At 34.9% G+C, this 24591-nt stretch overlaps 4 protein-coding genes across 5 annotated transcripts; all 4 read left to right on the forward strand.

The window, feature by feature from the left end:
• The first annotated feature begins 1321 nt into the window (after window positions 1-1321).
• Window positions 1322-5133, forward strand: LOC112567454. The gene is made up of 5 exons (XM_025244143.1): window positions 1322-1448; window positions 1672-2025; window positions 2247-2534; window positions 2682-2981; window positions 5099-5133. The coding sequence occupies exons 1-5, from the start codon at window positions 1382-1384 to the stop codon at window positions 5131-5133; spliced, it is 1044 nt and encodes a 347-aa protein (XP_025099928.1). The 5' UTR covers window positions 1322-1381.
• A 1380-nt stretch (window positions 5134-6513) lies between these two features.
• On the forward strand, window positions 6514-8820 carry LOC112567455. The gene is made up of 4 exons (XM_025244145.1): window positions 6514-7180; window positions 7615-7737; window positions 8363-8560; window positions 8762-8820. The coding sequence occupies exons 1-4, from the start codon at window positions 7123-7125 to the stop codon at window positions 8818-8820; spliced, it is 438 nt and encodes a 145-aa protein (XP_025099930.1). The 5' UTR covers window positions 6514-7122.
• Window positions 8821-15238: 6418 nt separating this feature from the next.
• LOC112567916 lies at window positions 15239-17308 on the forward strand. The gene is made up of 4 exons (XM_025244800.1): window positions 15239-15387; window positions 15772-16134; window positions 16372-16659; window positions 16751-17308. The coding sequence occupies exons 1-4, from the start codon at window positions 15318-15320 to the stop codon at window positions 17053-17055; spliced, it is 1026 nt and encodes a 341-aa protein (XP_025100585.1). The 5' UTR covers window positions 15239-15317; the 3' UTR covers window positions 17056-17308.
• A 3779-nt stretch (window positions 17309-21087) lies between these two features.
• Window positions 21088-24584, forward strand: LOC112567923. Of its 2 annotated transcripts, none has more exons than XM_025244812.1 (7): window positions 21088-21223; window positions 21568-21690; window positions 22052-22252; window positions 22452-22565; window positions 22808-23008; window positions 23543-23637; window positions 23888-24584. In XM_025244812.1, the coding sequence occupies exons 1-7, from the start codon at window positions 21175-21177 to the stop codon at window positions 23960-23962; spliced, it is 858 nt and encodes a 285-aa protein (XP_025100597.1). In that variant the 5' UTR covers window positions 21088-21174; the 3' UTR covers window positions 23963-24584. The 2 variants fall into 2 exon arrangements, with proteins under 2 accessions (XP_025100597.1, XP_025100598.1); XM_025244813.1 differs by having other exon boundaries at window positions 23897-24584.
• The last annotated feature ends 7 nt before the right edge of the window (window positions 24585-24591 follow it).

Here is a 24591-nt window from a genome sequence, read left to right on the forward strand (position 1 = left end):
GTCGAGGAAGAAACCTCTCCTCGTTGACCTGTGTGTCAAGACTAGTTACATGGCTTCATATGGAGCTGAGAAAAACTAATTCAAGCTGGTCTTGAAGCAAACTTCTTTCTTTCTCTAAGTTTCCTTTAGGTGATTGAGTTTCCGAGCATTTTCCCTCGAAGACACCAATCTCATCACCGCTAAGTTTTACAAAATCAAAATCAAGGTTTTTTTCTTTTACTTTTTCACGTGTATTGAACGTCCACATTTTTCAGACTTACAGAATGATGGTAATGTCCAGGGACTTGCATTAGCTTAAACTTCGTTGTCGAAGCTTATACTCTTAGTGTCCCATATTTTAGTCAGCCTCGCCGTTGCTGTCGTTGCTGGTGTTAGTCCTTGTGGAATTTCCAGTTCCACCATGCAGTTGTCATCTTTAGAGAGCCTCAAACTCACGTATGAATTTACATCGTACAGGAAGAGCTTGCATTCTAAAGACAAAGAACAACTATTCTCTATAAAACGTATATTTTATATGGAAGACAGTAGCAGAAAACTATGTACGTATTTGCGTCAGAGGGGCATAAAATACGTTTTAATTTTATTCTTTAACCTTTATATTAAAAATTTGTTATTACTTGTACAGTTTTCTATAAAGAAGATAAACAATGCTTTTATTTCATGAACTTGATCATGTTCTGAAATACTCATTGTTATGATTATTTTGCCTTTTTATTTTTTAAGTCGTAGGACATTTCAAGTAACAAGTTTAGTCAGAAATAAAATTTTGTCAAAATATGTATAGTAAGACTATACTTATTTGCATGTTTGAGTGGCTGCTGTGATTGAAGTATATTTTCTTATCTTTGTTTATATATACTTACTTTCTCGCAATTGGAAGTATTTCATTGAAAACTAGTCCAAACATTGACTGGCATCCAGGAACATACAGATAAGACATCAAGTTTCAAAGTCCTTAAACAATTATTTGGCTCATTGAATTAAAGAAAGCTGACTACATGTGTTGACATCTAATCTAAATTTGATATAAAGTTGAGTTCTTGTAATATAAATTGCTGCTTTCTCACTAATCAGCAAAGTAAAGACGACGACGACGACGACGAAAGCCATATTTGATGAGGAAATAAATTATTATACTAAAATTTGGTCTAGAGAAGTAAAGGTCGTGTTAACTATTATAAATACATTTAATATAACCCAGAGAAAATAGGGAAATCAAAACTGACAGTGGGTGAGGCTGATGTGAAACATAAGGAAAGTCACTTCAAAGTAGTCCACCTCCTATGACACGAACGGTTACTTTAAAGTATAGAAGTACCGATGTAGCATCGTCCTCGCAATCGGTCGCAGGCAGTTGAAGAATAAATCACAACAACAGAGCATGGAAACACGACTTGTGGCTTTTCTTATTTTCTTTACAGGAAGTGTAAACAGCAATACTATCACTTGTGAGTATACCAGCATTTTACTCAATCAGAAAAACTTTGAACAGCATTTATGTTACATATTATCTGTACAGAGATTATTCTCATATATATATATATAATGCAATAAAACTAACAAAACATTATCTCGACATTAGAATTTTTGTTTGTGACCCAATGATGCTGATTTTATTCACCAATGGCAAAACGAGTTGTTAAGGAAAACACACTTTTGTGTATTTTACAGGTACACCACCCGACTCAAATATGTCGTCTGATGAGAACCGCGAATGTGAAGAAGACAAATACACCAATTTCAGTTATCCACTGACATGGACAACAATTGAGCATTCGGAGGACTTTCGTATTGAAATAAAGATTTGTGACAATGGGACACTGCTCATAGCTTGCAGGTGCCGATGGACCTCCAGTTATAAACCAACCTGCAAACGACTAGTCAATGATTCCGTCTGCTATGCTGATAATTCTCAAATGGATTTATCATTACTTGTTAGAAGAACATATAATGAGATCAGGTGGCTACTTTTTAAACACAACTCAACCCCAGTAGTAATGAAGCACACGGCGTTACAAGTCACTTGTAAGTTTGTTTGTTTTTTTAAAATTGTTAAATTCTCTCAAATCAATTTTAACATTTTATTCATGCTATCATGTTGTGATGACTGAAAAATTCTTAAACACTGTATTTTGTGTGGAAATTCATATAGCAAACTTTAGATTTGTTCAATGTGAACAGTAATAAACAGTTACTAGCATTATTAAAGATTTTATACACCATCGTAAGTGTATCTTTGTTCACAGACCCAGCCAGAGTGACAGGACTGAGTGTCAATGACCAAGATGTTAACGGTACACACATTGTTGACGAGAACCAGGAGGTCTCTGTCTCCTGCTCATTTGTCAATGGAAATCCTCCAGTCAATATTCGCATGGTGGACGAGCGAGGAAACATTTTGTGTTCTACAAAATACAAAGAAGGACCTCTTGTCCTTTCTCTTGGTGTGTTTCACTGTCACAACGTGTGGCCGGTCATTGGATGTGAGGCGCAGGGTTCGGAACTCAATAAATCTGTGGCCATACTTATTAGATGTGGGTGTTCTGAAAGTTGTTATTGCTATCTATAACAGATTCACATAAAAACATAAATAAATTCATCATCAGCAACAACAATAAGATCATAATCAGTATCATGACTTCGTTTTTGTTTTTGTGTTCTATATAATTTTTTCTGTTCAGGCGCCCCTCAGCTTTCCTACATCACTAATCAAGTCTCGGATTTAAGAAGGATTTTAGATGGAGGTCTGACATTTGCCATGAAATCCCACAAAAGCGATGTGAGGAAATGTCTGATGGCCCAAGTGCAGCCAGAAACTATGACCAAGGAAGTGAACTGTGAAGTAAGTGGACATGCTCCAAAGTTCACGCTGACACTGAGTTTTGTCGATAAATCCTGGATTGGAGAGGGGACTTGGACAGTGCAGGTCATGAGCGAGATGGGTCCCTCAAGCATCACTTTCCAATTATTTAACAGCAAAGGTAATATCACAAACATGCATTTACTTTGTTTTTTTTACTTACTGAAATGTATACGGTAAAGATCGCATTTTTTCGAGTCTATTTAATTATTTAATTTCGCTTTGATCCAAAAGGCAACTAGCAGACATTGGTAACATACTTAGTAAAATTATTTAATGGGGTATACACTTGCCACGTGATAAACCATACAAATATGTATTTACCTATCTATTGATCTATCTACTTGTAGTGAGCTCCATGAGCGCTGCTAACGAAGTAGAGTTATTTTACACGGACGGAAGACAGCAGGTCTCGACTTTTGCCTGGCCAGCCAAAACAGTCATTAGTTGAGATGTGAGAATTGGTAGACCAGCTGAGTAATTAACCCGCTTACAGTTTTAAAGGTCAATGCCGGTAGGTCTACATTAATGGGCATTTAGTTCATGCCAACAGTTCCTGACCTCAGTGTACCGAAAGAAGCTTAAAACGGGGAAGTGTTTTCCTGAGCACAAATCACAAACCTGTGTCTAAGTGGTTTGAATCGTGTGTGTGTGAGTGTGAGACAGATACGATACAAAGAAAGGTATTAGAGAGAGAAGGCCTCTGAGCGATCATGCACAAAAAAGGGAAAGTAAGCGGTAGAAAGAGAGTAACAGAACGACAGAGAGTAACAATTGCCAATATAGAGCAAAGAGACTGCGAGAGAAAGAGAAAAAGAGAATCAGGACGAAAGCAAACGGGAGACAAACTAAGAACTGAGTTTTGTGTTCATGCATTCTGTTGTGTGTTATGCATGAATGAGTGTTTAGATATGGGAAACATTTTCTTCGTCCATTTTTTGCGTTGGTTTACTGGTGGGCTTGATGTCGCCTGTGCTTTAAAATGGCAACAGTCGGAAAAAGACTGTTGTATGACATATTGTGGAGCTTCTCACTGAAATAAAAGCAGGGTAAGGGCTTTAATACCACTTCCCATAAATATTTTATTTGGTTTTTTTGCGTAAACTGTACATCTCTCAAAGAAAAAAAAAATATCTTAATTGTTAGTTTTTATCCAAGCAATTATCTTAATACTTATTAAAACTGGAAAAGCTACAGAGAGAACGAAGAGAAGAAAGACAAGAAAAAAATTACAAGTTTCTAATTAATTGTGAGGTCTGATGCCTAATAATTTTATAAAGAAAACATACTGATGTAATTTATTATTTTTCTAATATGAAAATCTGTCTCGTATTTTAAGTTCAAGAAGATCTCTGACCATTCGACGAAAATTGCGAATCACAAGGAGTTTTCTTCAGCAACGAACCTTATCTAAATGAAAGACCATCTCAAGAAATAATACAATATAGGTATTGGACTCGAATAAGGCAAACATGTTTGTGTGCAATGTGATGCTGACAAAATGTATTTCATGAAACAAATTAAATAATTTGGTTCGATGTAACAAGCTTTTTGTGTGATGTGTGTGTGTGTGAGTGTGAGTGCTGTTTAGATTAGAAGAGATTTTTGAAAGGATGGTAGTTTGCTCTTTAGTTTGTGTAGAAATAGTTTACATAGAAATTAGGCGCTGGTCAGTTCAATTAAAGAGATGACATAAGTATGAAACGGAAAGTGAAGAAAAGAATGAAAGAAGTCTTCCTAGAACTGTGACAAGGGAGGCAACCACCAGCTTTGGTTTATCTCAGCTCACGTCCATTCAATAAATACATTGTCATTTTTTAGTAGAGATTCCTGATGGCTATGTGCCATGCAAGTTCAATAGAACGCACGAAATGATAAATTGTACTAAATATAATATACACATAAAGTACAGTTGTCTTGTTTTTCTGTAGATAAAATGACAGCATTGGTCCTGCATACCTCTGTTTTGTTCTTCATTGTGACAATTTAGCTGAAATAAGCCACACAATTCTATTTTGTGCAATTCTAAGCAATAGAAGGTAAAAAAGATGAAGATAATATACCGCCATATAAAAAGCCGAGAAAGGCGAACTGGTCAAATATTCTAACTCGCCTGATACATGTTGACTCGACTGATGCATTGTACAACATGTAATAGAAGCAGCATCAGTGTATACTGGTCCTTCTTACATAAAACATTTGTGTACAGGTACTTCCTACTTGTTATTATTTGTGCAGATGTGCCTTCAAAGACTGTCACTATGACAGCGTGACTTGTGTCAAAACTAAGCAACTGTCACTGGAGGCTTTGGAATTTTTTTTTTAAAGTTTTTTCTGACTCGGTTAGTAATTCGGCCAACCGTTCTTTTGGAGACGCCTGCTAGCTAAGCACACACACAAACAGACACCCCCCCCACACACACACACACATACCACATACACAGACCACATACACACATACCACACACACAGACCACATACACACACATTCTGAAAGGCACCCGTTGCATAAAAACGAAGGTCAAAACACACCTGCAGTGGAGGTGTGACACTGCGCCCCCGATTTGAAATAACTAAGTCCGCTTGTATGTCATCGACAATCTCCTGGATGTCATTTCGTCAAAATCTTACTCGTTGATAGAGGGGTAACTAGTCCTCTGAATCAATGGGATTAGTTTGATTGCAAAATATTCTGTTTCTGAGAAATTTATTTTCCGCTTCATACAATAGTAAGCATGTGGAAGCCATCTTTAGCAAGCCTTACACGAGTGACAGACGGGGAGGACCGTCTCTAAACTTACGGGTGGAATCACCCGCTAGCGCAGTCGCAACATGACACGGGAATCGACCTTTGCTGCAGATAAAGGCTGACCTTTAACGACCCTCGAGGCGCGATAAAACTTCCCTAGTCACGTGCCAACAACCAGCGCGCTTGTGACGCACCGTGCAGTTCCTGGTCCTGAATGTGTCCGACTTTGGAGCAGAAGGGCGCTATTCTATCTTCGCCTTTTCGATTAAATAAATACATGATTTTATCCAGCGGAATCGGTTCTGGGTTCTGCCTTATCCATTACTTTAAAAAGGTCTTACTGGTGACCTCCTCAACATTTTTTCAGAAAAATATACATGATTGAAAGCTTCATGCAATTAAAACCAATTCAATTATTTAGATAGGCAATATATAATATATATTGTTTGTGCGTGCCTGCTTGTGTATGTGTGGATGATAAGAAATGTCAGTAAGTTCAGATTGGAATGAGTGCAGCCAGTTGAAAAAAAAATCCAGATAATCAGTCGTCCTGACACAGTACGCCGGAGAGGCTTAGGCCAAATCTGTGTGCCCATGTTGAAGGCGTAAACAAATTTAGGCCTAAGTCTTTTATCATAGTCGCCAGGTATCAATAGGTGAGTAAGCGGGCCGTTGTTTCTACCTGAGCGTCAAAAGAAAACCCGCTTAAAACAGTTGCATTCAGTAAGTGGCGATTTTTCTTTAAAATAGGGAAAACTGTTTTCTTCACTTGCTGTAGATATATTGAGCATTGAGGATACTGACGACTAAGCTTCAGAACGAGCAGATAGAATATAAACAGCATCATTGATGTGAACATATATTTTTAAGATATGTCTGACTAGCGCTAAAATATAGTTAAACCTGGTCAATTTTTTATGTTTATTTTGTAGACACTAATAGAAAACATTCAGTAAACTAGCAAATCCATGTTTATTTGTTACATTAGTACCTTCCTTCAGAATCTATGTTGCTTTCGCTTCCTACGATAGTTATCTTTCATTTCTCCTAGCAAAAATGTTGTAGAATTTAATATGTTGAGAAAAAATGGTAAACGAAAGTTCTGGAATAATATATAATGTTGAGGTAAGAGAAAAACCCGCACTCAAAGATCACCCTTTGAAACTACGTTCTTGAGGTAAGTGAAACTAGGTCAGTGAATGATTCTACCTGACCTTTGTTTACTTATATATATATAGAACTTATCTGTCATGTCATTAAGCTGCATGACGTTTTTTACTTGCTTAATGAAGGGAGCGGGTAGTGGTAACTGTTATACGTTAAAAGGGTTGTAGCAGAGCCAAGGATTATTATCTTTCCATAAATAGGTACCATTATATTGAATTACAATATTTAATATTGTATTAATCGTGCCATGTTAATTTTATTTTGATAGATATTTTCGGCTCTACGTTGATTCGGCTATGGACCCATCTACTAATGCGATTTGATTGCTAGATGTCCTCTCGGTCAAATGAATCACGCCTACTACTTTTGCTGCTGCTTTCTTCTCCCTCTTATAGCAGCTAGAGGTAAGCCCCGCAAGTTAAAATGACTGTAATGGCACGTTAGCATTTTTGTCAATTTTATTTTGGACCTGTTGCTAATATTCCACAGTAGTAGTCAAAACTTTGAAGGAAAACAAACTTAGCAACAATACAACACAACATGTATTTTTTTAATGTCGTCTGAATATTGCTCTCTGTGTGTTTGTGTATGTGCGATAACGCTTGTGCATGTGTGCTTTAAACAAATGGATGCATGTACTTTTATATGTAGAGGCATATATAATACAAATCTGCAAAATTGTGTCATTGTGTTAAGTAATATAGAATAAATAATTTGTTTACCCATATTTTGGGTTATGAAATTTAAAAAAATGTCACTGTATTCTTGTGTATGCAACACTAGGAATGTCTTTAACTTAGTGCTTTATAATGAACGATATTTGTTGCCTCCTTTTCAGGCAGTGGACAAACAAAGTGTACGGCAACAGATGAAGGAAACTTAAAGTGCCAGTTCCCGGAAAATATTAACTCAACACAAAGAGATTTTTCGATTTATTTTGATCCTGACCATGGAAGTGAAGGTAACTGATTTGCAAATTTGTAAGCTCCACTAACTTTGTTTTTAGTAATGATGTGATGCAACTTGACTTCTGTCTTTTCCGTGGTTTTTCAGTACCATTTTAATTTATTAGTAAATATAATGTTCAGATCCATGGAAAGGAGTGAATTTTTTCAAATTCAACAGATTGTGTCTCTCACATTTTTCTTTATTCAATAAGAACTTTTACTTTAAATAAACAACTGCTAATATAAATAAACACATTTCATGTGACTCTTCCATACAAAATGAAATATGAATCTTGCCGCCTCGCACTTAGAAAAACAAAATAAAGAAATGTAAAGTACACTGTTATAACAAAGTTTTATGAATAACATAATGCGTTTTTAACATTTTAAAGCGACAAGCTTATTATTAAAGATGCATTATTCTCTTTTATGTCAAAAAGGGTAAATGAGACTTTACTGGACCAAAAAGTACCCAAAAGGAAATACCACAAATATTTTGTGCCTTTATGTAAATCGCGAGAGACAAATACTGACATGCAAATCTATTTAAATTATGAGAAAATGCGTTACATTTTAAAAAATATTCTATAAGCATTGTCTGTAATTTTTATATTTTTTTTTTAAATTAAACATTTACAGAACAATTAGTTGCATGTTCATGGGTCAAGTCGCAACTTTACTGCATCACACAAAAGGGATTTGAGCATGAAGGCCTGGTGTCAGAGATTGCAGTCATTACCATACCCAGGAGTTTTGTAAGTAGAAATGGGAGCTACAGATGTGAAAATGTCGACTACCCGTTAACTGCCAAATCCTGTCGGGTTCCAGCCAGTCGAGGTAAGCATAATCTTTGGAAGTTATAGTAGGTTTGCTACATGCAAAATTAGTTTAAGTAGCAATGAAGAAAAAATTTAAAAATCATAAGCTCTCATGAAAGGATGTTTCCTCTCAGATTTCGGAGTTTGCGCTTTAGCCTAGTAGCTTTTTTTAGTCACTAATGCTAATAAGTTATGATTTTGAATAAAAATCATTAAAAAGACTGCCCTCGTCTGACAAGAGACCGTGATCATGCCTTACAAGAGTTTTATTATCGATAAGCAAACAAAAAGATTATCAGCTGTTATAGTCAGGTGGCTGTTTTACTGATAGGCAAAGGGGAACAACTGGATCAAAAAAATGTGTCTACTATTTTGTAATCTGATAGCGTTCAAGTTTTTTTCAACAGCTGCATCGTTTACATATCTGTGTTGTTGACTTTTTTCTTTTTTTTTTAATCGTAAATGTAAAAACTGTGTAGGTCTGCTCCACAGTTGAGAAATGTTAATATAAAATGAACTCTAGCTAGCATCTAACTGGTTGTAGCATGTGACATTTTACATTTATATGTAATCGTAATTTGATACTAAAAACAAAAGTCTTTATATTTATATGTAAAGGAAACGTTTTTTAACTTATTAATGAATTTAGTATGGAAATTGTTATGTTAAATTTAAAAAAAATGTTGATTATGATTAACCCTCTTTGTTGTTAATCCGTAGTATTTTAATAAATGTTAATATATACCTAGGTCACTATTTTTCAATAATTTGATGATACAAATTTTCATGAATAGAGAAACTATTTCAACCACATTAAACAAAATAACCATTAGACGGTATACATTGATGATTAAAAAATTAGCACAAACTGGCTAAGAATACATACCAACTTTCAGAATTCTCTATTTTGGGAAATTTTTATTACTTTTTTTGGGGGGGGTTTCAAGCTTATCACACAAGACGTAGCTAAGGGATTTTACTAAATTGGAACTGTTAATCGAAACACAGTGATTCAATAAAGCATTACTTAACTGTCATAAAATAAATTTTAAAAAAGGCAAAAAAATAAAATAAATAAAAAATAAAAAAGTAAAGTTTTACTAGTATAGAGGAGAATCGGTGTGTATGCAATGTGTACCTTTTGGTTTGCAGATGTTAAACAGTCTGCAGTTTGTGAGAAAAATTCAACTTTTGACGGTAACCAGTTTAGTTTGAAATGCAACTTTCCCTTCACCGTTGAAAGCTTTAGTGTCATCTATGACACGTGTAAGTTTAAATCTTTTCGTAATGCATGTATTTTGTATTGATGCTTACTAATATTAATGTATGTCATTTGTTACATATGTACCATATTTAAGCTGAAGTTTAGTAAAGTAATTTATCCTTTTCTAGCTATTTGGGCCAAGTACACGAAATCATCTTGCAAAGAGATCTACCCCGTATGTAATTACAAGGAGGAGGAAGGCAAAAGTACATTCACTTTGACGTTGAATACGACAAAACATCTATACGGCGAGTTTGTATGCCAAGCAGATAGCTTTCCTTCTGGACTTGAAGTCAATGGATGCATTGTGGCTATACAAACACGCACTGACGGTAAGACCCTTTTTATAATAATAATAAATAATAATAATAATAATAATAATAATAATAATAATAATAATAATAATAATAATAATAATAATAATAATAATAAAAACAACTTTTATATACCCTTACATTTTTTGTCTGTTTTACTTTTTCTGACTTTAAGCTACTTCCGTTTCTCTTCTCATTTGAAAAATATACTTACAAATATTCCTTTCCAAAGTACTAAACTATTAAAAACTAAACTTGTATTATTTTTTCAACGATGCACTCTTTAACATCGATTTAATAAGTTTTTGTTCGAAAATACTTTTATGCCTTCGAATGTCTGTTTAAATATTGCCTGTTGGAATTTTTTATCGTCATATGACCACATGACAGCTTTCAGCTGTAAGAAACCACTGTCGCCAGCATAAACGTGTAAAGCACATTTTTAAATTTATTTTGTTTTTGTTTTTTTTTGTTTTTTTTCACTCAAGACTCATCTGTATCATCCGTGGTGTTAATCGCTGTCGTCTGTTCTGTCGTACTGGTTATACTGACACCGGCAGTGGTGGTTCCTGTAGTACTTCTCATGAGAAAAAGGGTTTGTTTTATTTGTAATGTTATTAAATTCAATAATATTTTTTCCATTAAACGTAATGTTTTTTGTTACTTTACAAACTATTTGGCAAAACTTTACTCTCTTCCGATTATCTTATCCTTATTCTTTGCTCCCATATACTTTGACGCAAAATTCCACATATACACACACACAGATCACAGGACAGGATAACTCTGTGGAAAGTAGAAATACATAGTGCATCTCAGTTTTAACCGGAACTGTTGATTAGAAGAAAAAAGAGGCCAGAAGAGCTACCTGGTAAGACCAATACTGCTGGCATTGATATATGTTGGTTTCTGGAAAAGGTATTTGTTATAAATGTATTTAAAAAAGACATAACTGTCAAACACCCTGCCAGTGGTATTTACTACGCCGTAAATATAGTGCTTTTCCATGTAGAAGGTGTTGCCATGTCAGATTGCCAGATCATGCACAATCATACTTTTTATAGTAATCCTGTAGAACTGGACCAATCTTGCGAATCTGGCAAAAGAAATACTTCCCACGCTACATTTCTCATCTGAGGTCACTGAAATTCCTTTCAATGAACACCTAAAAGATTTCACTAATTCCTTCGGTTGCTCCTGAAATAGCAGCGGGCGGATTGAGACTTTACGAAAATCTGCCACGTGGTATTTAGTCTTCAAAACATTTAGTTCCACACTGTTGGAATTATTTCATGACTTTCCACTTATTGTCTCTTTATGGTACATCGACAGTTCTTCTTTGATACAAGACCAGCATCCATAGTGCAAACAAAGAACTTCATCTGCACCATGAACCTATGAATAAGCCTAAATAATAAGAAAGAGTGTAAATAAGACAGGAGACAAACCGTATCCATAGAAACAGCGACACAAATTTACACAACGCGGATTCAATCAAAACTTGATTTTGAATTGAAGAACAATCCTCTCATATATTGAAAACAAAACAAATTGCTTGTAAGACTATTTATCTTAAAAACATCATTTTCAATTAAATTCAATTTTTTGTTTTCAATTAGGGACAAGAAGAAGAAAACAAAGGAAAAATGAAAGGCACTCAAAAACGTCTTCTTCAGGACACATACATCAAAATCCTTCAGCTTTAGACATGATGTTAAACCTAAAAGCGCCTAGAATATTGTTCCACTTATTGCCTGCACGTCGATTAGAATGTAATAGTCGTCAGGTTTCATTGAATAAGAAACAGAATTGCTTTCTAGCATTTGGTCCTCCACACCTGTTTCTCAGGCGTAATCGCTCGTAGACAGTCAAAGATGAAAATTTATTTAAAAGGTTACTGCAGCCCAACAAATCCTAGTAGCAAAAAAGACGAAGGAATAAAATAAAAACAATAATCATGTATTCATCCAAAATGAACAAAACAGCTGCAGAGACAATTCACTGCATTACTGTTTCGTGAATGCGCCTTTGTATTGAGATGGTGATGCTTGTGGCAACCACTTTTCTGTTTTTGTATAAAACCTTAGCTAATGGGTGGTGATTCCTTTCCTCTAACCATAGTTGGAAGAGTATAAGATGCTTGTTTACACTGCGTTCATTATGATAGGGGGACCTACAACATAAGACGCTTGTGTAACTCGCAACTCTACTCTTCCAGACTAAGGTGAGGTCTACATTTGTACATAAAATCTTTAGAGTTGTTTTAAATAATCAATTGTACAAGCTAACGCAGGTACTAAGAAAATACATTTTCTAATGTTTGTGATAGAAATGACTGCATGATTTATGTCTGCATGACTTTCAAACTTACCAATTTACTTAGGTAACCAAAGATAATGGGTGGCACTGCTGTGTGCTCGGCAAACTGATTATTTTAAACTGAAAGAAATTAAAAGGTATCGATGCTTTTTATCTCGCATTCCCTATATCCATTGAAACCTTAGCAAATAACGATAACTCTTTTTGCTTGTTTTGATTTGTGAGCACTAACCTGTACTAAGAAACCTAGTGATGTTTGTGTACAAGACGGTCAGTAACCAAAATGGTCTAATATAATATGTGATGCCGTCTGGAACCTTCCTTTACTAAACGACTTTATGCAAAAGTGAAGATATGTTTTGTACTTGAGTGGACCATGTGGAGTAAGGTGATGATTTTTTTGTGTTTCTCCTTTTTTGTGTGTAAAACCTTAGCTGATGGTGATTCCTTTCCTCTATCTGTATTTGGGAGATCTAGTGTTGCTTGGGTTGCGTTCATTATGAGAGGGGGACCTACAACATAATGCGCTTTTGTACCTCGCAACTCTACTCTTCCAGGAGATTCAGGATAGCGCTAATATTGTAAATAAAATATTTATGGTTTTTTAATTACTTGATTGTACACGCTATTAAAAGCAGCAAGAAATAAACTCTATAGCTTTGTTTTACTTTAAATGTTAATATCTTTTTTATTATTTAAATGACTAAGACAGGTCGTCTCCAGTAACTTTGATTGAGTGATAAAGATTTTTTTGTGGAAAATTAAGGGCGAAAAGTATCAGATAAGCTTTTTTATTCAGAAAAAAAGACCTGTGAACAGTGGAATTTAAGACAAATGTTTAAGCTACTGTGCACCTTTACTGTCAAGATAGCGGAAACTATTTGTTACTCTCAGTCTATGCAAATGCATCAAAGAAAAATAGAAAATCTTGTCTTGATGATGTTAAAAGTAAAACAGCCTTCCTACAAATGACCTATTATAATGAATTGCTATTTTATTTAGTCATAGTAATGTATAGGTAAATGATTTTCTTGATGACGTGTAAAAGTCGGACTTCATTTCAAGCTATAATGCAGTTATCTTTGATAACTCAACCAATGTGCTATACGATACACATATGAGTATCGACACGTATTGTGAAAGCAGCGTTGTATAAACCAATATTACTTTTTTCCCCACCGAAATAAGAGTTTAATAATGTTTGTAACTCAAATTTTCTTATCCTCTCTTTCTTTTGCTGTTGGTAGTATTTCTTTGTAAAAACTAAATACATATTTTATGAAAAATAAAAAAATTCCCACAAAAAATACTTCTTAATTTGAATTGTGTTCTTCGACGATTGAAGTGTTTGTTGTCTGCTATTTTCGTGGTAATTATTGCCAACAGTATTGATCTCTTCTTCTTCTTCTTCAACCTTTTTCTCTCCATATATGAAGCTGCTGTGAAAGGAACTGCTACAACAATGGTGCCAAACCTTTTCTACCCCGATGGCCGTACTCCAAATGATATAAAATCTCGCGGGCCAGAACTTTGCAGTTTTTCCAGAATCATGTCGTGGTTAAAAATGAAATTAGCAGTGATATTACAAAACAACCTTGTGTCTGGTTGAAATGAGTTGGTCGCATGTTTCGCCTTTGTAGGACTTTTGCGAACCTGACCAATAGGTTGGGCACACCTGTGCTGCAAGAACAGTGTCTACCTTATTAGATAATTATTGCTGTGCCTTGATTTCTTTAAATATGTAATATCAGATCAAAGCACAAAGGTGCATCTAAAATTTAGTTCACTTTTTCCGATCCGTGCTTACTTTTTAAATATAACTGACAGCATAAACAGTCTTTACATCTATTACCTCTCAGACCATAGAAGTAGGAGTGTGCTTTGTCACCAGTATTTCAAAAGCTGATCGTGTTGCTCGCCTTCATGCCTCGACTAGTTTGGCAATACTTTTATTGGGACTTGGCAGGTTTGACGCTACGGACACTTTGACTAACTTAAATGAAAGCATAAAGCTGATTAAACCTAGTATGATTTTATCAGAAAAGTAATAAGAAAATTGTTTTCCTACTTACAAATATTCTTACAATTTTATCAGTAACCTAATTTAAACTTGGACTTTATTTTGGACCTGTTTTATCTTCGCATCCTCTGCACAATGAAGTGCTGACTGGAAATGTGGACGAAAATACGAATGCTAATGTACAGCAGAAGGTTAACTTATTAAAAAACAAATTTTATTAGAGGGAGGAGGTAGATGTACTAGGACGGACTATGATGAAGTGTGGAGTACTAAGGGGTTTGTGAAGGTGATTCTTCAATATTGTAAATGAAACAGTTAAAAGAACTGGGTAATCTGTAGAAGTCATTTGAAAGAGGTGAATTGAAAGTTACCACTTTAAAGAATTTTAAAAACAAAAAGCAGACTGGAGCAGGCAAGCAGTTTCTGGGGAGATTGCTCTGAGCAGAGGAAGTGGCACATGTGGAGGTCCGATGTTAAGCAGACCAGATTATGATACGGGAAATGTGCAGTCTGATGACAGGTTCTGAGCAAAGTACAGGGGATGGAGTCTGGATCGTGAGGTAGGAGGAAAGAGAGACCAGTTTGTTTTAATATCTATTCATGAAGCAATCTAGAAACTACATGTTTATATGTATATAAATCATAGTAGTATGTATTCCTATCTTTGATGTTTAGTTTTATTTGTAATATGATGTACAACATAATCTAAACCTTAACCAAGCGCATACTATTTTTAAAAAAAATTGTTTTACAAGGAAACTGAAACTGCGAGCATGTTGATATTGAACGTTTCAATACTATAAGATACCCTTTCACGAGCTTGGCTTCAGCCAGAAGAATTAGGACGCAGGACTACAACATGGACGCACTGTGCCGTGTTGTGCTCTTTCTTTTTGTATGTGGCAATGGAAATACCAGTGCCATGACATGTGAGCACATCATTTGATAATTTACATTTCTATTTTAAAAAGTTCATGACAACGTTAAATAATTTTAAAAAATGAAAATCACGTTTATTTGACAAGATGATGATGGACGTACTCTTTTATGAAAAGACCTGATATATTAGTCATAACAATAGCATTCATTGAAGATAAGACCTTTGATTGTTTCTTGCTTGTTAATTTCAATCAAGGTTTTGGCAACAACTTTATTTAATCTATATTTTTTTCTGCCAACGCCCAGTTATATAATACATTTATTATGCCATATGATTTTGTATTTTAAACTAGCGCTACAAATGGTAGTAAAAAGAAATATAAAAATTGTAATAATGTCATGTTTGTTTACCCGACTATACTTACTTTCTGCAGGTACACCAAAAGAAACAAATCAAGATTCTTACGAGAACAGCGTACATGCAGAAAATGCTTACGCTAATTTCAGTTACCGGCTGACGACCTCAAGAATGAACGAGACTTCAGAAGATTCCAATTTTCGCATTGAAGTAAAATTATATGACGCTGGTACACTTCGTACAGCTTGCGTATGCCTATGGCTCTCAAGAAATGATCCAGTATGTAAAATTCTCTGGAATGATTCGATCTGTGAGGCAGATACGTCTGAAATGCATTTTTCGTTGCTTATCAAAAGAACATATACAAATATCACGTGGGTATGCTTTCAACAGAACTACGCCCCAGTTGTTCTGAAACAGAGGACGTTACAAGTCACCTGTGAGTGAACTGTATTTGCCTAATATTTAAAACTTTTTATTTGCATATAAATGTATTTTTAAAACTGAAGTTTTACATTTTTGTATGCTGTGAAATTTAGTGATTGGTTCCAATGGTTAAAACATTTAATTTTAGTTGATGGGAAAATGTACAGTATTTGTATTTCTGACATTACAATTTTGTATTTATGATATTACAATTGTCACTGAGATTGGAAAACATATTCTCTGCAACTAGATTCGCCAAAAATCACAGCGTTGCATGTAAACGGACAGGACGTCAATGGAACACACGTTGGCGAGCAACATCAAGAGGTTAACATTTCCTGCTACTTTACTAATGGAAGCCCACTTGTCAGCATTCGAATATTGGATGACACAGGACACACACTGAGTTCCACAACACACGGACAGGGACCCCTTATGCTCTCACTTGGAATTTATCATTGTCAGGACAACTGGCCGGTCATCAGATGCGAAGCTCTGGGCTCGGAGATAAACCGATCTGTGGCCATAGTTGTCAGATGTGAGTTTATTATTTTCTATTCCACTCTATAAAAATTTTTGTGTCAGGTTTATGTGAATGTTTTGTTACAAATATCTTTTTGTTTCTTTAGGTCCACCTCAGCTTTCCTACATGACTTCTCAAATTGCCGATCTGAAAACAATTCAAGATGGAGGGATGACTTTTGCCATGAAATCCTATACAGGCGACATCAGGAAATGTCTCATGACCCAGGTGCAGTCCCGTTCTTCCGCCAGAGAAGTGAAGTGTGATGTACGCGGACATCCCCCACAGTTCACACTGACCCTGAGACCTTTCAATGAATCCTGGATTGGAGAAGGGATCTGGACATTGCAAGTCATGAATGAGTTGGGTGCCTCAAGCATTACTTTTCACCTTATCAACAATACAGGTTAGGAAGTGTACATTATAAGTACAGTTCTTGCAGTCTGATTTGTTCATTTTCGGTAACGTGTTAATTCAAGTATATGGATAATGTTGGGTTCCCCATCCCTTATTAAGAGACATAAAGAAACTGATATAGGATAAATACAGAAAGATTTCCATAAATGGATTTATCACTATTTTTTTTTTCTTTACTGTAAACTTTCACTTTTATCTTAGTTTGTATAAGGCACAGTATAACGTTTTCTTTATAACGATAATAAATTAGTTAAACCATAACCATAATTGACATTTGTCAATACTTTCATATTACTTACAATTAAAATATTTATGTTCTACAGCAGGTCAGCTATCATTACAGGTATGAGTAGTATCGAGAAATGAAGTTGGCATTTTCTGTTCGCATTTTTCACAGTACTGTGGGGTGAAAAAGTCATAAGCCAGTCTTGACTTTAGTCTTTTAAATCTGCTGCGTTTTTATATGTAAGAAGATAACCGAGGAGAGGAATATAATTATATATTCTATACCTCCCTATTTTAAGGTGAGATTTTCGACCAAACTATTAGAGTTTTCTTAATTAGGTATTACTTATATTAGTGTTTCTCTTTCTGGATGCCCGATTTCTCCTCGGAACATATGTGCCTTAATAATATTTGGCTGGAGGAAGAAAAGTCCCTTTAGTATAAACATATACTAAAGAGCAGGAAGTTCATCTTCAAAAGATAATTTTTATGTTATCGCTGACACTTCGTATGGCTTAATGTCTCCAAACTGCACAGGAAAGTTGGATCTTTTTCTCCTTCTTAATGTAAGTAGACACAAGTTTTTTTTTTCGTTTTCATGCTTTGCTTAGACAAACATTGCTAGTTCCTTTGGTCTTTTATGGCTGAGTAAAGTTTTTATGAATGCTTCTGTATGTTTGGAAGTTAATTGTGAAAAAGTATTACGGACAAGTGTTTTGAGTGATCTCATCCTTTTTTCCGATTGCAGACAGGTTCCTGTTATTCTTCGATGCCTGCTTTCTGACACTTCGATCTGTCTTTAAAAAGAATGTCTCTCCATACAGCTACTTGGATATCAATCATCATCAACATTCTTATACAGTGTTAGAGGATTGACACTAATTGTAGATGTTATACAAACTTATTCAGGGTACTTTGCGATCAATCACATACACAAATTCTTAAAGAAAACAGGTCGCCACAGGAAAACTAAAATCTAATCTGATTCGCTATACCATCTGTGTGTATATATATATATATATAGCACTCTACCTTGGTACTACATTTTAACATCATCATAATTATCATTAGATTGTAACAGGAGCGTCAATTAAAATATAAAAATGTTAAAAGTTTTCAGATCTTTTTCTTGTGACTAGTTTGTTCTGTGGGTATCAAAGCTCCTGCTCTTCAGGGAGCAAGAAAGGGAGACAATTTTCTCAGTAATAAAGCAAAGACAGATTTGCTATATTAACTGCTAACATCAATAGGACGACAACGTTTCAAGGTACGGCATACATAAGTAGAGTGCCAAAAGAAATAGTCATGTCACAATGGATTGCATTGGATAATAACTATGCAAAAGACAGAATACTCACAAACTTTGCAAAGACCAGTACTGAAATGAGTAAAGCTGTTGTCAACACCAATGGCAAAGCAATAGAGAGATCCACACACAGCTTCAGATATCTGGTAGCTACCTGTCTACAAATTCAGCTGTGTATCATAAATCTGCAACATGATTGTTACAGCTCCAGCTGCAAAAGCCAAGATGAACAGGATCTTGCATGCAATATCATCAGGTTTTTGCAATTACCAAGTGCACAAGTTCCTCATAGTTCCCATCTTCTTGTACAGGTGAATGATGCAGACTACTTGCTGACACAAAAAGAAGAATCCAGACAATCAAGAAAAAAATTAATGGACCCAATTGTCAATATTCACCAAAGATCTTACTCGAGAATTTTGTCAAATGCTGCCTTCAACTGATACTTATCCCTCATCCTTTTTAGTGATGTGTACAGATCAAGGATTGACATACACATTCTTTAAGCTCCAAATGTAAAAGAAATTTATTCAAACAGTTCAGTTCTGAAGAATCAAACCATTTTTTCCAAATCAATAACTTGAAGAATGTAAAATATGTGTATAGTCTTGTTGACTAGGTTTTATGTAAAGTGATCTCATTAGCTTTGGTAGACCAACAAAACTGTGATCAGATATGCTGAAACTTAGAGTGTTACATAAGTACACACGTTTCTAATAAAAAGGAGCATATTGTAGACATCTAATTAACGTGAAATGCAATACTAGCAGACTTTAAAGGACATTCTACAGCAGTTTTAACTTCTATAGTAGATTGTACTTCATTTACTGTCAGATAGGTTACTTAGAAAGAAGTTTTAGTTACTATTAGCTCTGCTAGGGAATGGGACTATTGAGCAAAAACACTGGTAGAAACTGATTTTAGCTTTCATAAGTTGTACTTAAATTAACTCATCTTAGAAAGCTGCTTAACTGTGACTTCAAGATTTTAGATTATTACAACAAGAAACTAGCATATTTTATAAACTGTTTACATGAGATTTTCACCCATAAGCTTTCTGGCTTATACTCCTTTAAAGTTATTACTATGGTATTTACCGCAATATTTTTAAATGAAAGCAACTAAATACAAATAATAAAACATATTTAACAAAGTTTTGGCTGTTCTTGCAAGGATTATTCACGATTTTCAACTTTTCTTAGAAATCTGTTTCACGTCTGCCAACTGAAGGCTGATCTCGTGTAGACATGTTATAACAAGAGTAACGTCCCTTCGCCTGCCTGGCTAGAGGCTGACAGCTCTTCCTCACTTTCATATTTGCCGGTTATCTGCGTGAAGTTTTGTGTCTAATGTTGATCAGTACATATGTTACGATATTTTCAACATTTCTATGTCGATTTCTGTGTCTGATCCGCTTTTTATCTTTTCCTGGGCCATTTTATTTCGACTGTCACATCTGCGCCATCTTGCGATTACTTAGATTTTAGGTCTACACATGGCAGTTTCGGCTTCAAAATCTGATTACCTTCCTCGGCTGCTTGAGAAAGATTTGATGTTGAGCTGTCACAGAAAGCTGTTCGTGCAATACAGACCAGTCTGACATGACTGACATCAGGTATCTCCAGGAAACTCAGCTTGCAATGTCCGTTAGCGTGTTGCTCTCACAAGACTTGTGTTGATTGAGCGATATCTTGGTAAGCCTCCTGTTTATTCATGTTTTCAATAAGATTCTGAAACCTAAGTATAAATTTTCGACGGAATTGGAGAACTGTAAACTGGCAATCATCACTTTGGACTAATAGATATTTTACTGTAAGCTGTTAGTGCCTATAGCAAAATTTGGTTTTAAGCTTACTAAAAAAAAGAGATAAAATAGAATGTTTTACATAGAGAAAAGGAATGCAGCCAGCAAAGATAGATCATATATTAGTCACACGTATATACCTGTTTGCTTTTAAAATGTACCCAGCTATGTAGACCTCTATTGATCTCATAACCCTCTGACTTATTTATAATACCTACATTTTTATAATCAGAGAACCCCTACAAATGCATACATACTGTACACTGTAAGCACGCACACATGCACACAGAAGATTCAACAGAGCGGCACCAACACAGCTACATATCCTGAAATTAATCTTCTTTATGTGTTGACAGTGAATGCTGTTCTGCTTCGCTTACATTCCTTTCTCTTGCCTTAGAGAGGTTCCTCCAAGGCAGTCGACGCTATGGTTAACAGAAGAAAAAGCTGGGTGACTGACTTGAAGAAGCGTCCTCTTGTATGATGTTACTTGCTTTCCTTGAAGCTTTTCTACTGATATATAGCTACATGATATGAGCTAGTCAAAAAAGTGTACCGTATTGGATATACACCTATTTACCTGTTGAATAAGCGGCATCACTGGCTGGCTAGTAGCAATTTCATTGTATGCTGTTAGACTATGAAAAACACCAATAGACGAAAAGATGTAAGATATATTTATTGTAAACAAAAATATTAATATTTATTTGTATCCGTCGTTTGCTTTCAGCATTGCAAAGGAAAATGTGATTTTGTTTATCAACCGTTTCTACAAAAGATGAAAGTCCTTTACCAATGCTTAATCTTGATCTCTGTAGCAACAACAGGTAAGTGAAAGCAGCAGAGGTACACAGTCAGTTTAACATTTTGACCTAATCCTCAATGTTGTCTATGGCGATTACTTCATTGGTGTTTTGAAATCCTTGCTTGATACTTTAACGATGAGGTAGATGACTATCACATCAAACCAGATTTTTTTAAAGTTCTGACCACGACAGTTCCTGCTATTTCTTGACTTGTACGTGTTTGTCTCTATGTATGATCGGGTGCAAGAGAACGAAAATCGGGTGAAGCGAGCCAGCAGGTGTTCCTTTACCCTTTGGGTGAGCTAGGCCCACCCTTCTCCTCACATTCGTTACCCTGATGTTTTGTAATCTCACGTGCATTGCAGAGATTGCAGAATCAAAATGTGTCACAACAGACGAAAGGAACCTAGAGTGCCAGTTCCCAAAAGCTGACAATAGCACACACAAAACTTTTACGCTCATTTTTTATCCTGACAGTGGAGGTGAAGGTAAATATATAGCGAATGATTAAGTCAAACATTTTGACTAATGCCATATGGCAGATATTTACAGAAATGATGTAAAACAGTGTGTAACGGAAGACAAAAATAAAAAGTGTCTTTTTTTCCCTCGAATATAATGAACTTGTGCGAAAAAATATATAGTCTCTTTGGTAGGGGTGTCTTCAAAAGTGAGCTAACACAAGATATCAGTGCCGATCTGTACCAACATCTATACGATTTTATATAGCTTGTCCTAGTAATTTTCTTTGATAAATCTTTGCGTCAAAGAAAACTAAGATTCCACGAACATTAAAGGTAATTTTAAAATGTTGTCTAAAAACTAATTGTTCTAAAATGAACTGTACAGAGCTCCTGGTTGAGTGTGTGTGGACTGGGTCGAAGTTTCACTGCATCACACAGAAAAGCTTCGAGGTTAGAGAACCGATATCAGACACTGCTGTGATCACCATTCCCAGAAACTTTTCTGACCAAAAAGGAAGTTATCGATGTATTTCTGAAAATTATACGCTTGACAGCATCATGCCCTGCTGGTTTCCGGAAACACAAGGTAAATCTCACTTTCTATGAGTTATTTCTACTTCTATAAGTGTTACATTTAGTTCACAAGCAATCTGGAAACATATACATATATGTCGCTCTCGCTAAATATATATATATATAACAATAAAATGATACAAATCCTCTCCCTAAGAAAAGAAAAAAAATCCAACCTCGTAATTAACTTTTTGTCCCTAAACTGTCGGCAGATTCCAAGCATTTTGCAACCTGTGAGGTGAATTCAGAATTCAGCATACGTCAAGTGATGTTGAAATGTATATTCTCGTCTAGTATTGAAGGTTTCAGTGTCATCTACAACAACAGTGAGTTTTAATCACTTTATATATAACATGAATGCAATGGCATAATTCATTCTTTATTTTCCTCATTTTATCAAGTCATAGCAAATGCTTGCCTTTACCAAACTTTTTGAATGAACTTTTTTATGTGCGCCCGTGATTTTGTATCAATATCAGTTCAGACTGGGTGTTATATATATAATAACAGCTTTTTCAGCGTTAATGCAATAAAGCTTACACTGAATAAAATGATTTTTCTTACCTAGCTCTTGTAGCCAGATACACACAATCATCTTGCCAAAATTCAACTCCTTGTCACCATATACGTGAGGACAACAAATATGTATTCATAGTGAAGTTGAATACTTCACAGTATGAAAACAGCGAATATCTTTGTCTCCCGGACAATGGTCCAGTTACATTTGAAGTGAAAGGATGTAGTGTGGCTATGGAAAAACACACAGAAGGTAAAAGGGTTGAAAAATGCAATTCATACATTAGATCAAATGTATTTGAGATTTAGTGAGTTATCTTTATCACGAAATATGTTTCTGTTGAAAACTTTACTTTTGTGGTCTCAGTTTCTGTTCTTAGCGTTTGGTTTTGTCTTCAGTGTCATTTTCTATGGGGCATATCTTCCAACCTCCTATTCTCAATGTTATTTCTCTCTCTTCTATCTTTCCTTAAGGGATACTCTACTAACTATAAGCCTAAGCTAAAATATTTGAAATTCATCAAAAGTGGTCAAAATTGTGATGAGAAAAAAGTACTTTAAGGTAAAATATTATGGTCATTTAAAAAATTGCAATGTCTCTTAAATGCGGAACTCAAAAGACTTTCTAAATTTCAGAATATTTCCGTTATTTCCAAAAATGAAAATATCACCTTTGAATACCGATTACACTAGAAGGAATGAAATATTTTACCCCACCTAGATTAATGTTGTAGTGTTTTAACTCACAGATTGAAATTTTTTTCTTGATTTTTTTTTCTTGTGTTAGCTCAAGCCTCATGGAAAGTAAATCTGACAATAATACTACCTATTATCGGTGTGATGCTTCTAGTGTTGGGTCTCTCGCTATTTATCCGAAGAAAGGTTTGTTGTTAAGGCACCTTACTGAAACATGAAAACTGTTTTTTTTTCCTAAAGGCATTTTATAGATAAAATTATGACCTTTAAAGAAATAAAATGTTAGCAAGCATACTTTCTTAAACCTTATGTCTCATACCTGTGACTTGATCGCTTCACATTGTTGGCATTTATTAGGTTACTGAATTTAGACAACTTTTTCACATAAATATGATTTCTATAAAATTTATTCATTTTATGTTATAATTTTATTAAGTGCTTGCAGAGACAGGTAAGGAGATATCAGCCACAGCCACTGAGCACGGATGATTCAGCCAGTTCACTTGTATAAAGGGCCTTCAAAAATACTTTCAAATAGAAACATTATAGTTAGGAATAGAACAATTTTGTGGATTCTTTTCTATCTTGATAAATTTTTTTATTTTAATTAATTTTAATTATTCTCTAAGATTTTAGCTAATTCGTTTTACTTTATACACATAAGCTTATTTCTCTGAATCCAGAGCTACCGGTGGTGTTTCTTTTACAATAGTAGTGTTGCAATATTTACTTTTTCTGTGAGACACGTGTGTCCATGAACATCCACTAGAGAGTTTAGCATTGCAGTTGGAATGAGGCTGTTATACGTATGCGCCGCTTCCATCTAAAATATATTTATAATTTTATAAAAACTAATTATCTAATGTTATTTATTTTTTAAACATTGTCCTCATTTGTGGAGGATTGGAGATATTTATATGTGATAGGCTGCTTGCTTTCTACAAACGTTTGAAAGAGAGACCATCGTGCCAAAATGTGGCAATGCTTTCAGAGTTTCGCTGTCATTTTCTGCTTGGACACACATTAAGATTTTTGTTCTGCATTCGTAGTGAGTTAAATGTAAACATTGATTTAACTATATGGTTTCGTAAATGTGTAAACCTGAATAATTGTTTTTAATAAATCAAATCTTTCACATTT

The sequence above is a fragment of the Pomacea canaliculata genome, linkage group LG7, assembly GCF_003073045.1.
Source record: "Pomacea canaliculata isolate SZHN2017 linkage group LG7, ASM307304v1, whole genome shotgun sequence".
Taxonomy (NCBI): domain Eukaryota; kingdom Metazoa; phylum Mollusca; class Gastropoda; order Architaenioglossa; family Ampullariidae; genus Pomacea; species Pomacea canaliculata.

What these genes read in the sequence shown, in the direction of transcription:
- LOC112567916 (XM_025244800.1), top strand. Translation starts at nt 15,318, where the DNA reads ATGGACGCACTGTGCCGTGTTGTGCTCTTTCTTTTTGTATGTGGCAAT. An exon ending in AAATACCAGTGCCATGACAT is followed by an intron (nt 15,388 to 15,771) that starts GTGAGCACATCA and finishes TACTTTCTGCAG; the next exon opens with GTACACCAAAAGAAACAAAT. An exon ending in GAGGACGTTACAAGTCACCT is followed by an intron (nt 16,135 to 16,371) that starts GTGAGTGAACTG and finishes CTCTGCAACTAG; the next exon opens with ATTCGCCAAAAATCACAGCG.
- LOC112567455 (XM_025244145.1), top strand. Translation starts at nt 7,123, where the DNA reads ATGAATCACGCCTACTACTTTTGCTGCTGCTTTCTTCTCCCTCTTATA. An exon ending in TCCTGACCATGGAAGTGAAG is followed by an intron (nt 7,738 to 8,362) that starts GTAACTGATTTG and finishes AAACATTTACAG; the next exon opens with AACAATTAGTTGCATGTTCA. An exon ending in TCGGGTTCCAGCCAGTCGAG is followed by an intron (nt 8,561 to 8,761) that starts GTAAGCATAATC and finishes ATCATTAAAAAG; the next exon opens with ACTGCCCTCGTCTGACAAGA.
- LOC112567454 (XM_025244143.1), top strand. Translation starts at nt 1,382, where the DNA reads ATGGAAACACGACTTGTGGCTTTTCTTATTTTCTTTACAGGAAGTGTA. An exon ending in AAACAGCAATACTATCACTT is followed by an intron (nt 1,449 to 1,671) that starts GTGAGTATACCA and finishes TGTATTTTACAG; the next exon opens with GTACACCACCCGACTCAAAT. An exon ending in CCAATTATTTAACAGCAAAG is followed by an intron (nt 2,982 to 5,098) that starts GTAATATCACAA and finishes TTATTTGTGCAG; the next exon opens with ATGTGCCTTCAAAGACTGTC.
- LOC112567923 (XM_025244812.1), top strand. Translation starts at nt 21,175, where the DNA reads ATGAAAGTCCTTTACCAATGCTTAATCTTGATCTCTGTAGCAACAACA. An exon ending in CAGTGTCATCTACAACAACA is followed by an intron (nt 22,566 to 22,807) that starts GTGAGTTTTAAT and finishes TTTCTTACCTAG; the next exon opens with CTCTTGTAGCCAGATACACA. An exon ending in CGCTATTTATCCGAAGAAAG is followed by an intron (nt 23,638 to 23,887) that starts GTTTGTTGTTAA and finishes AATTTTATTAAG; the next exon opens with TGCTTGCAGAGACAGGTAAG.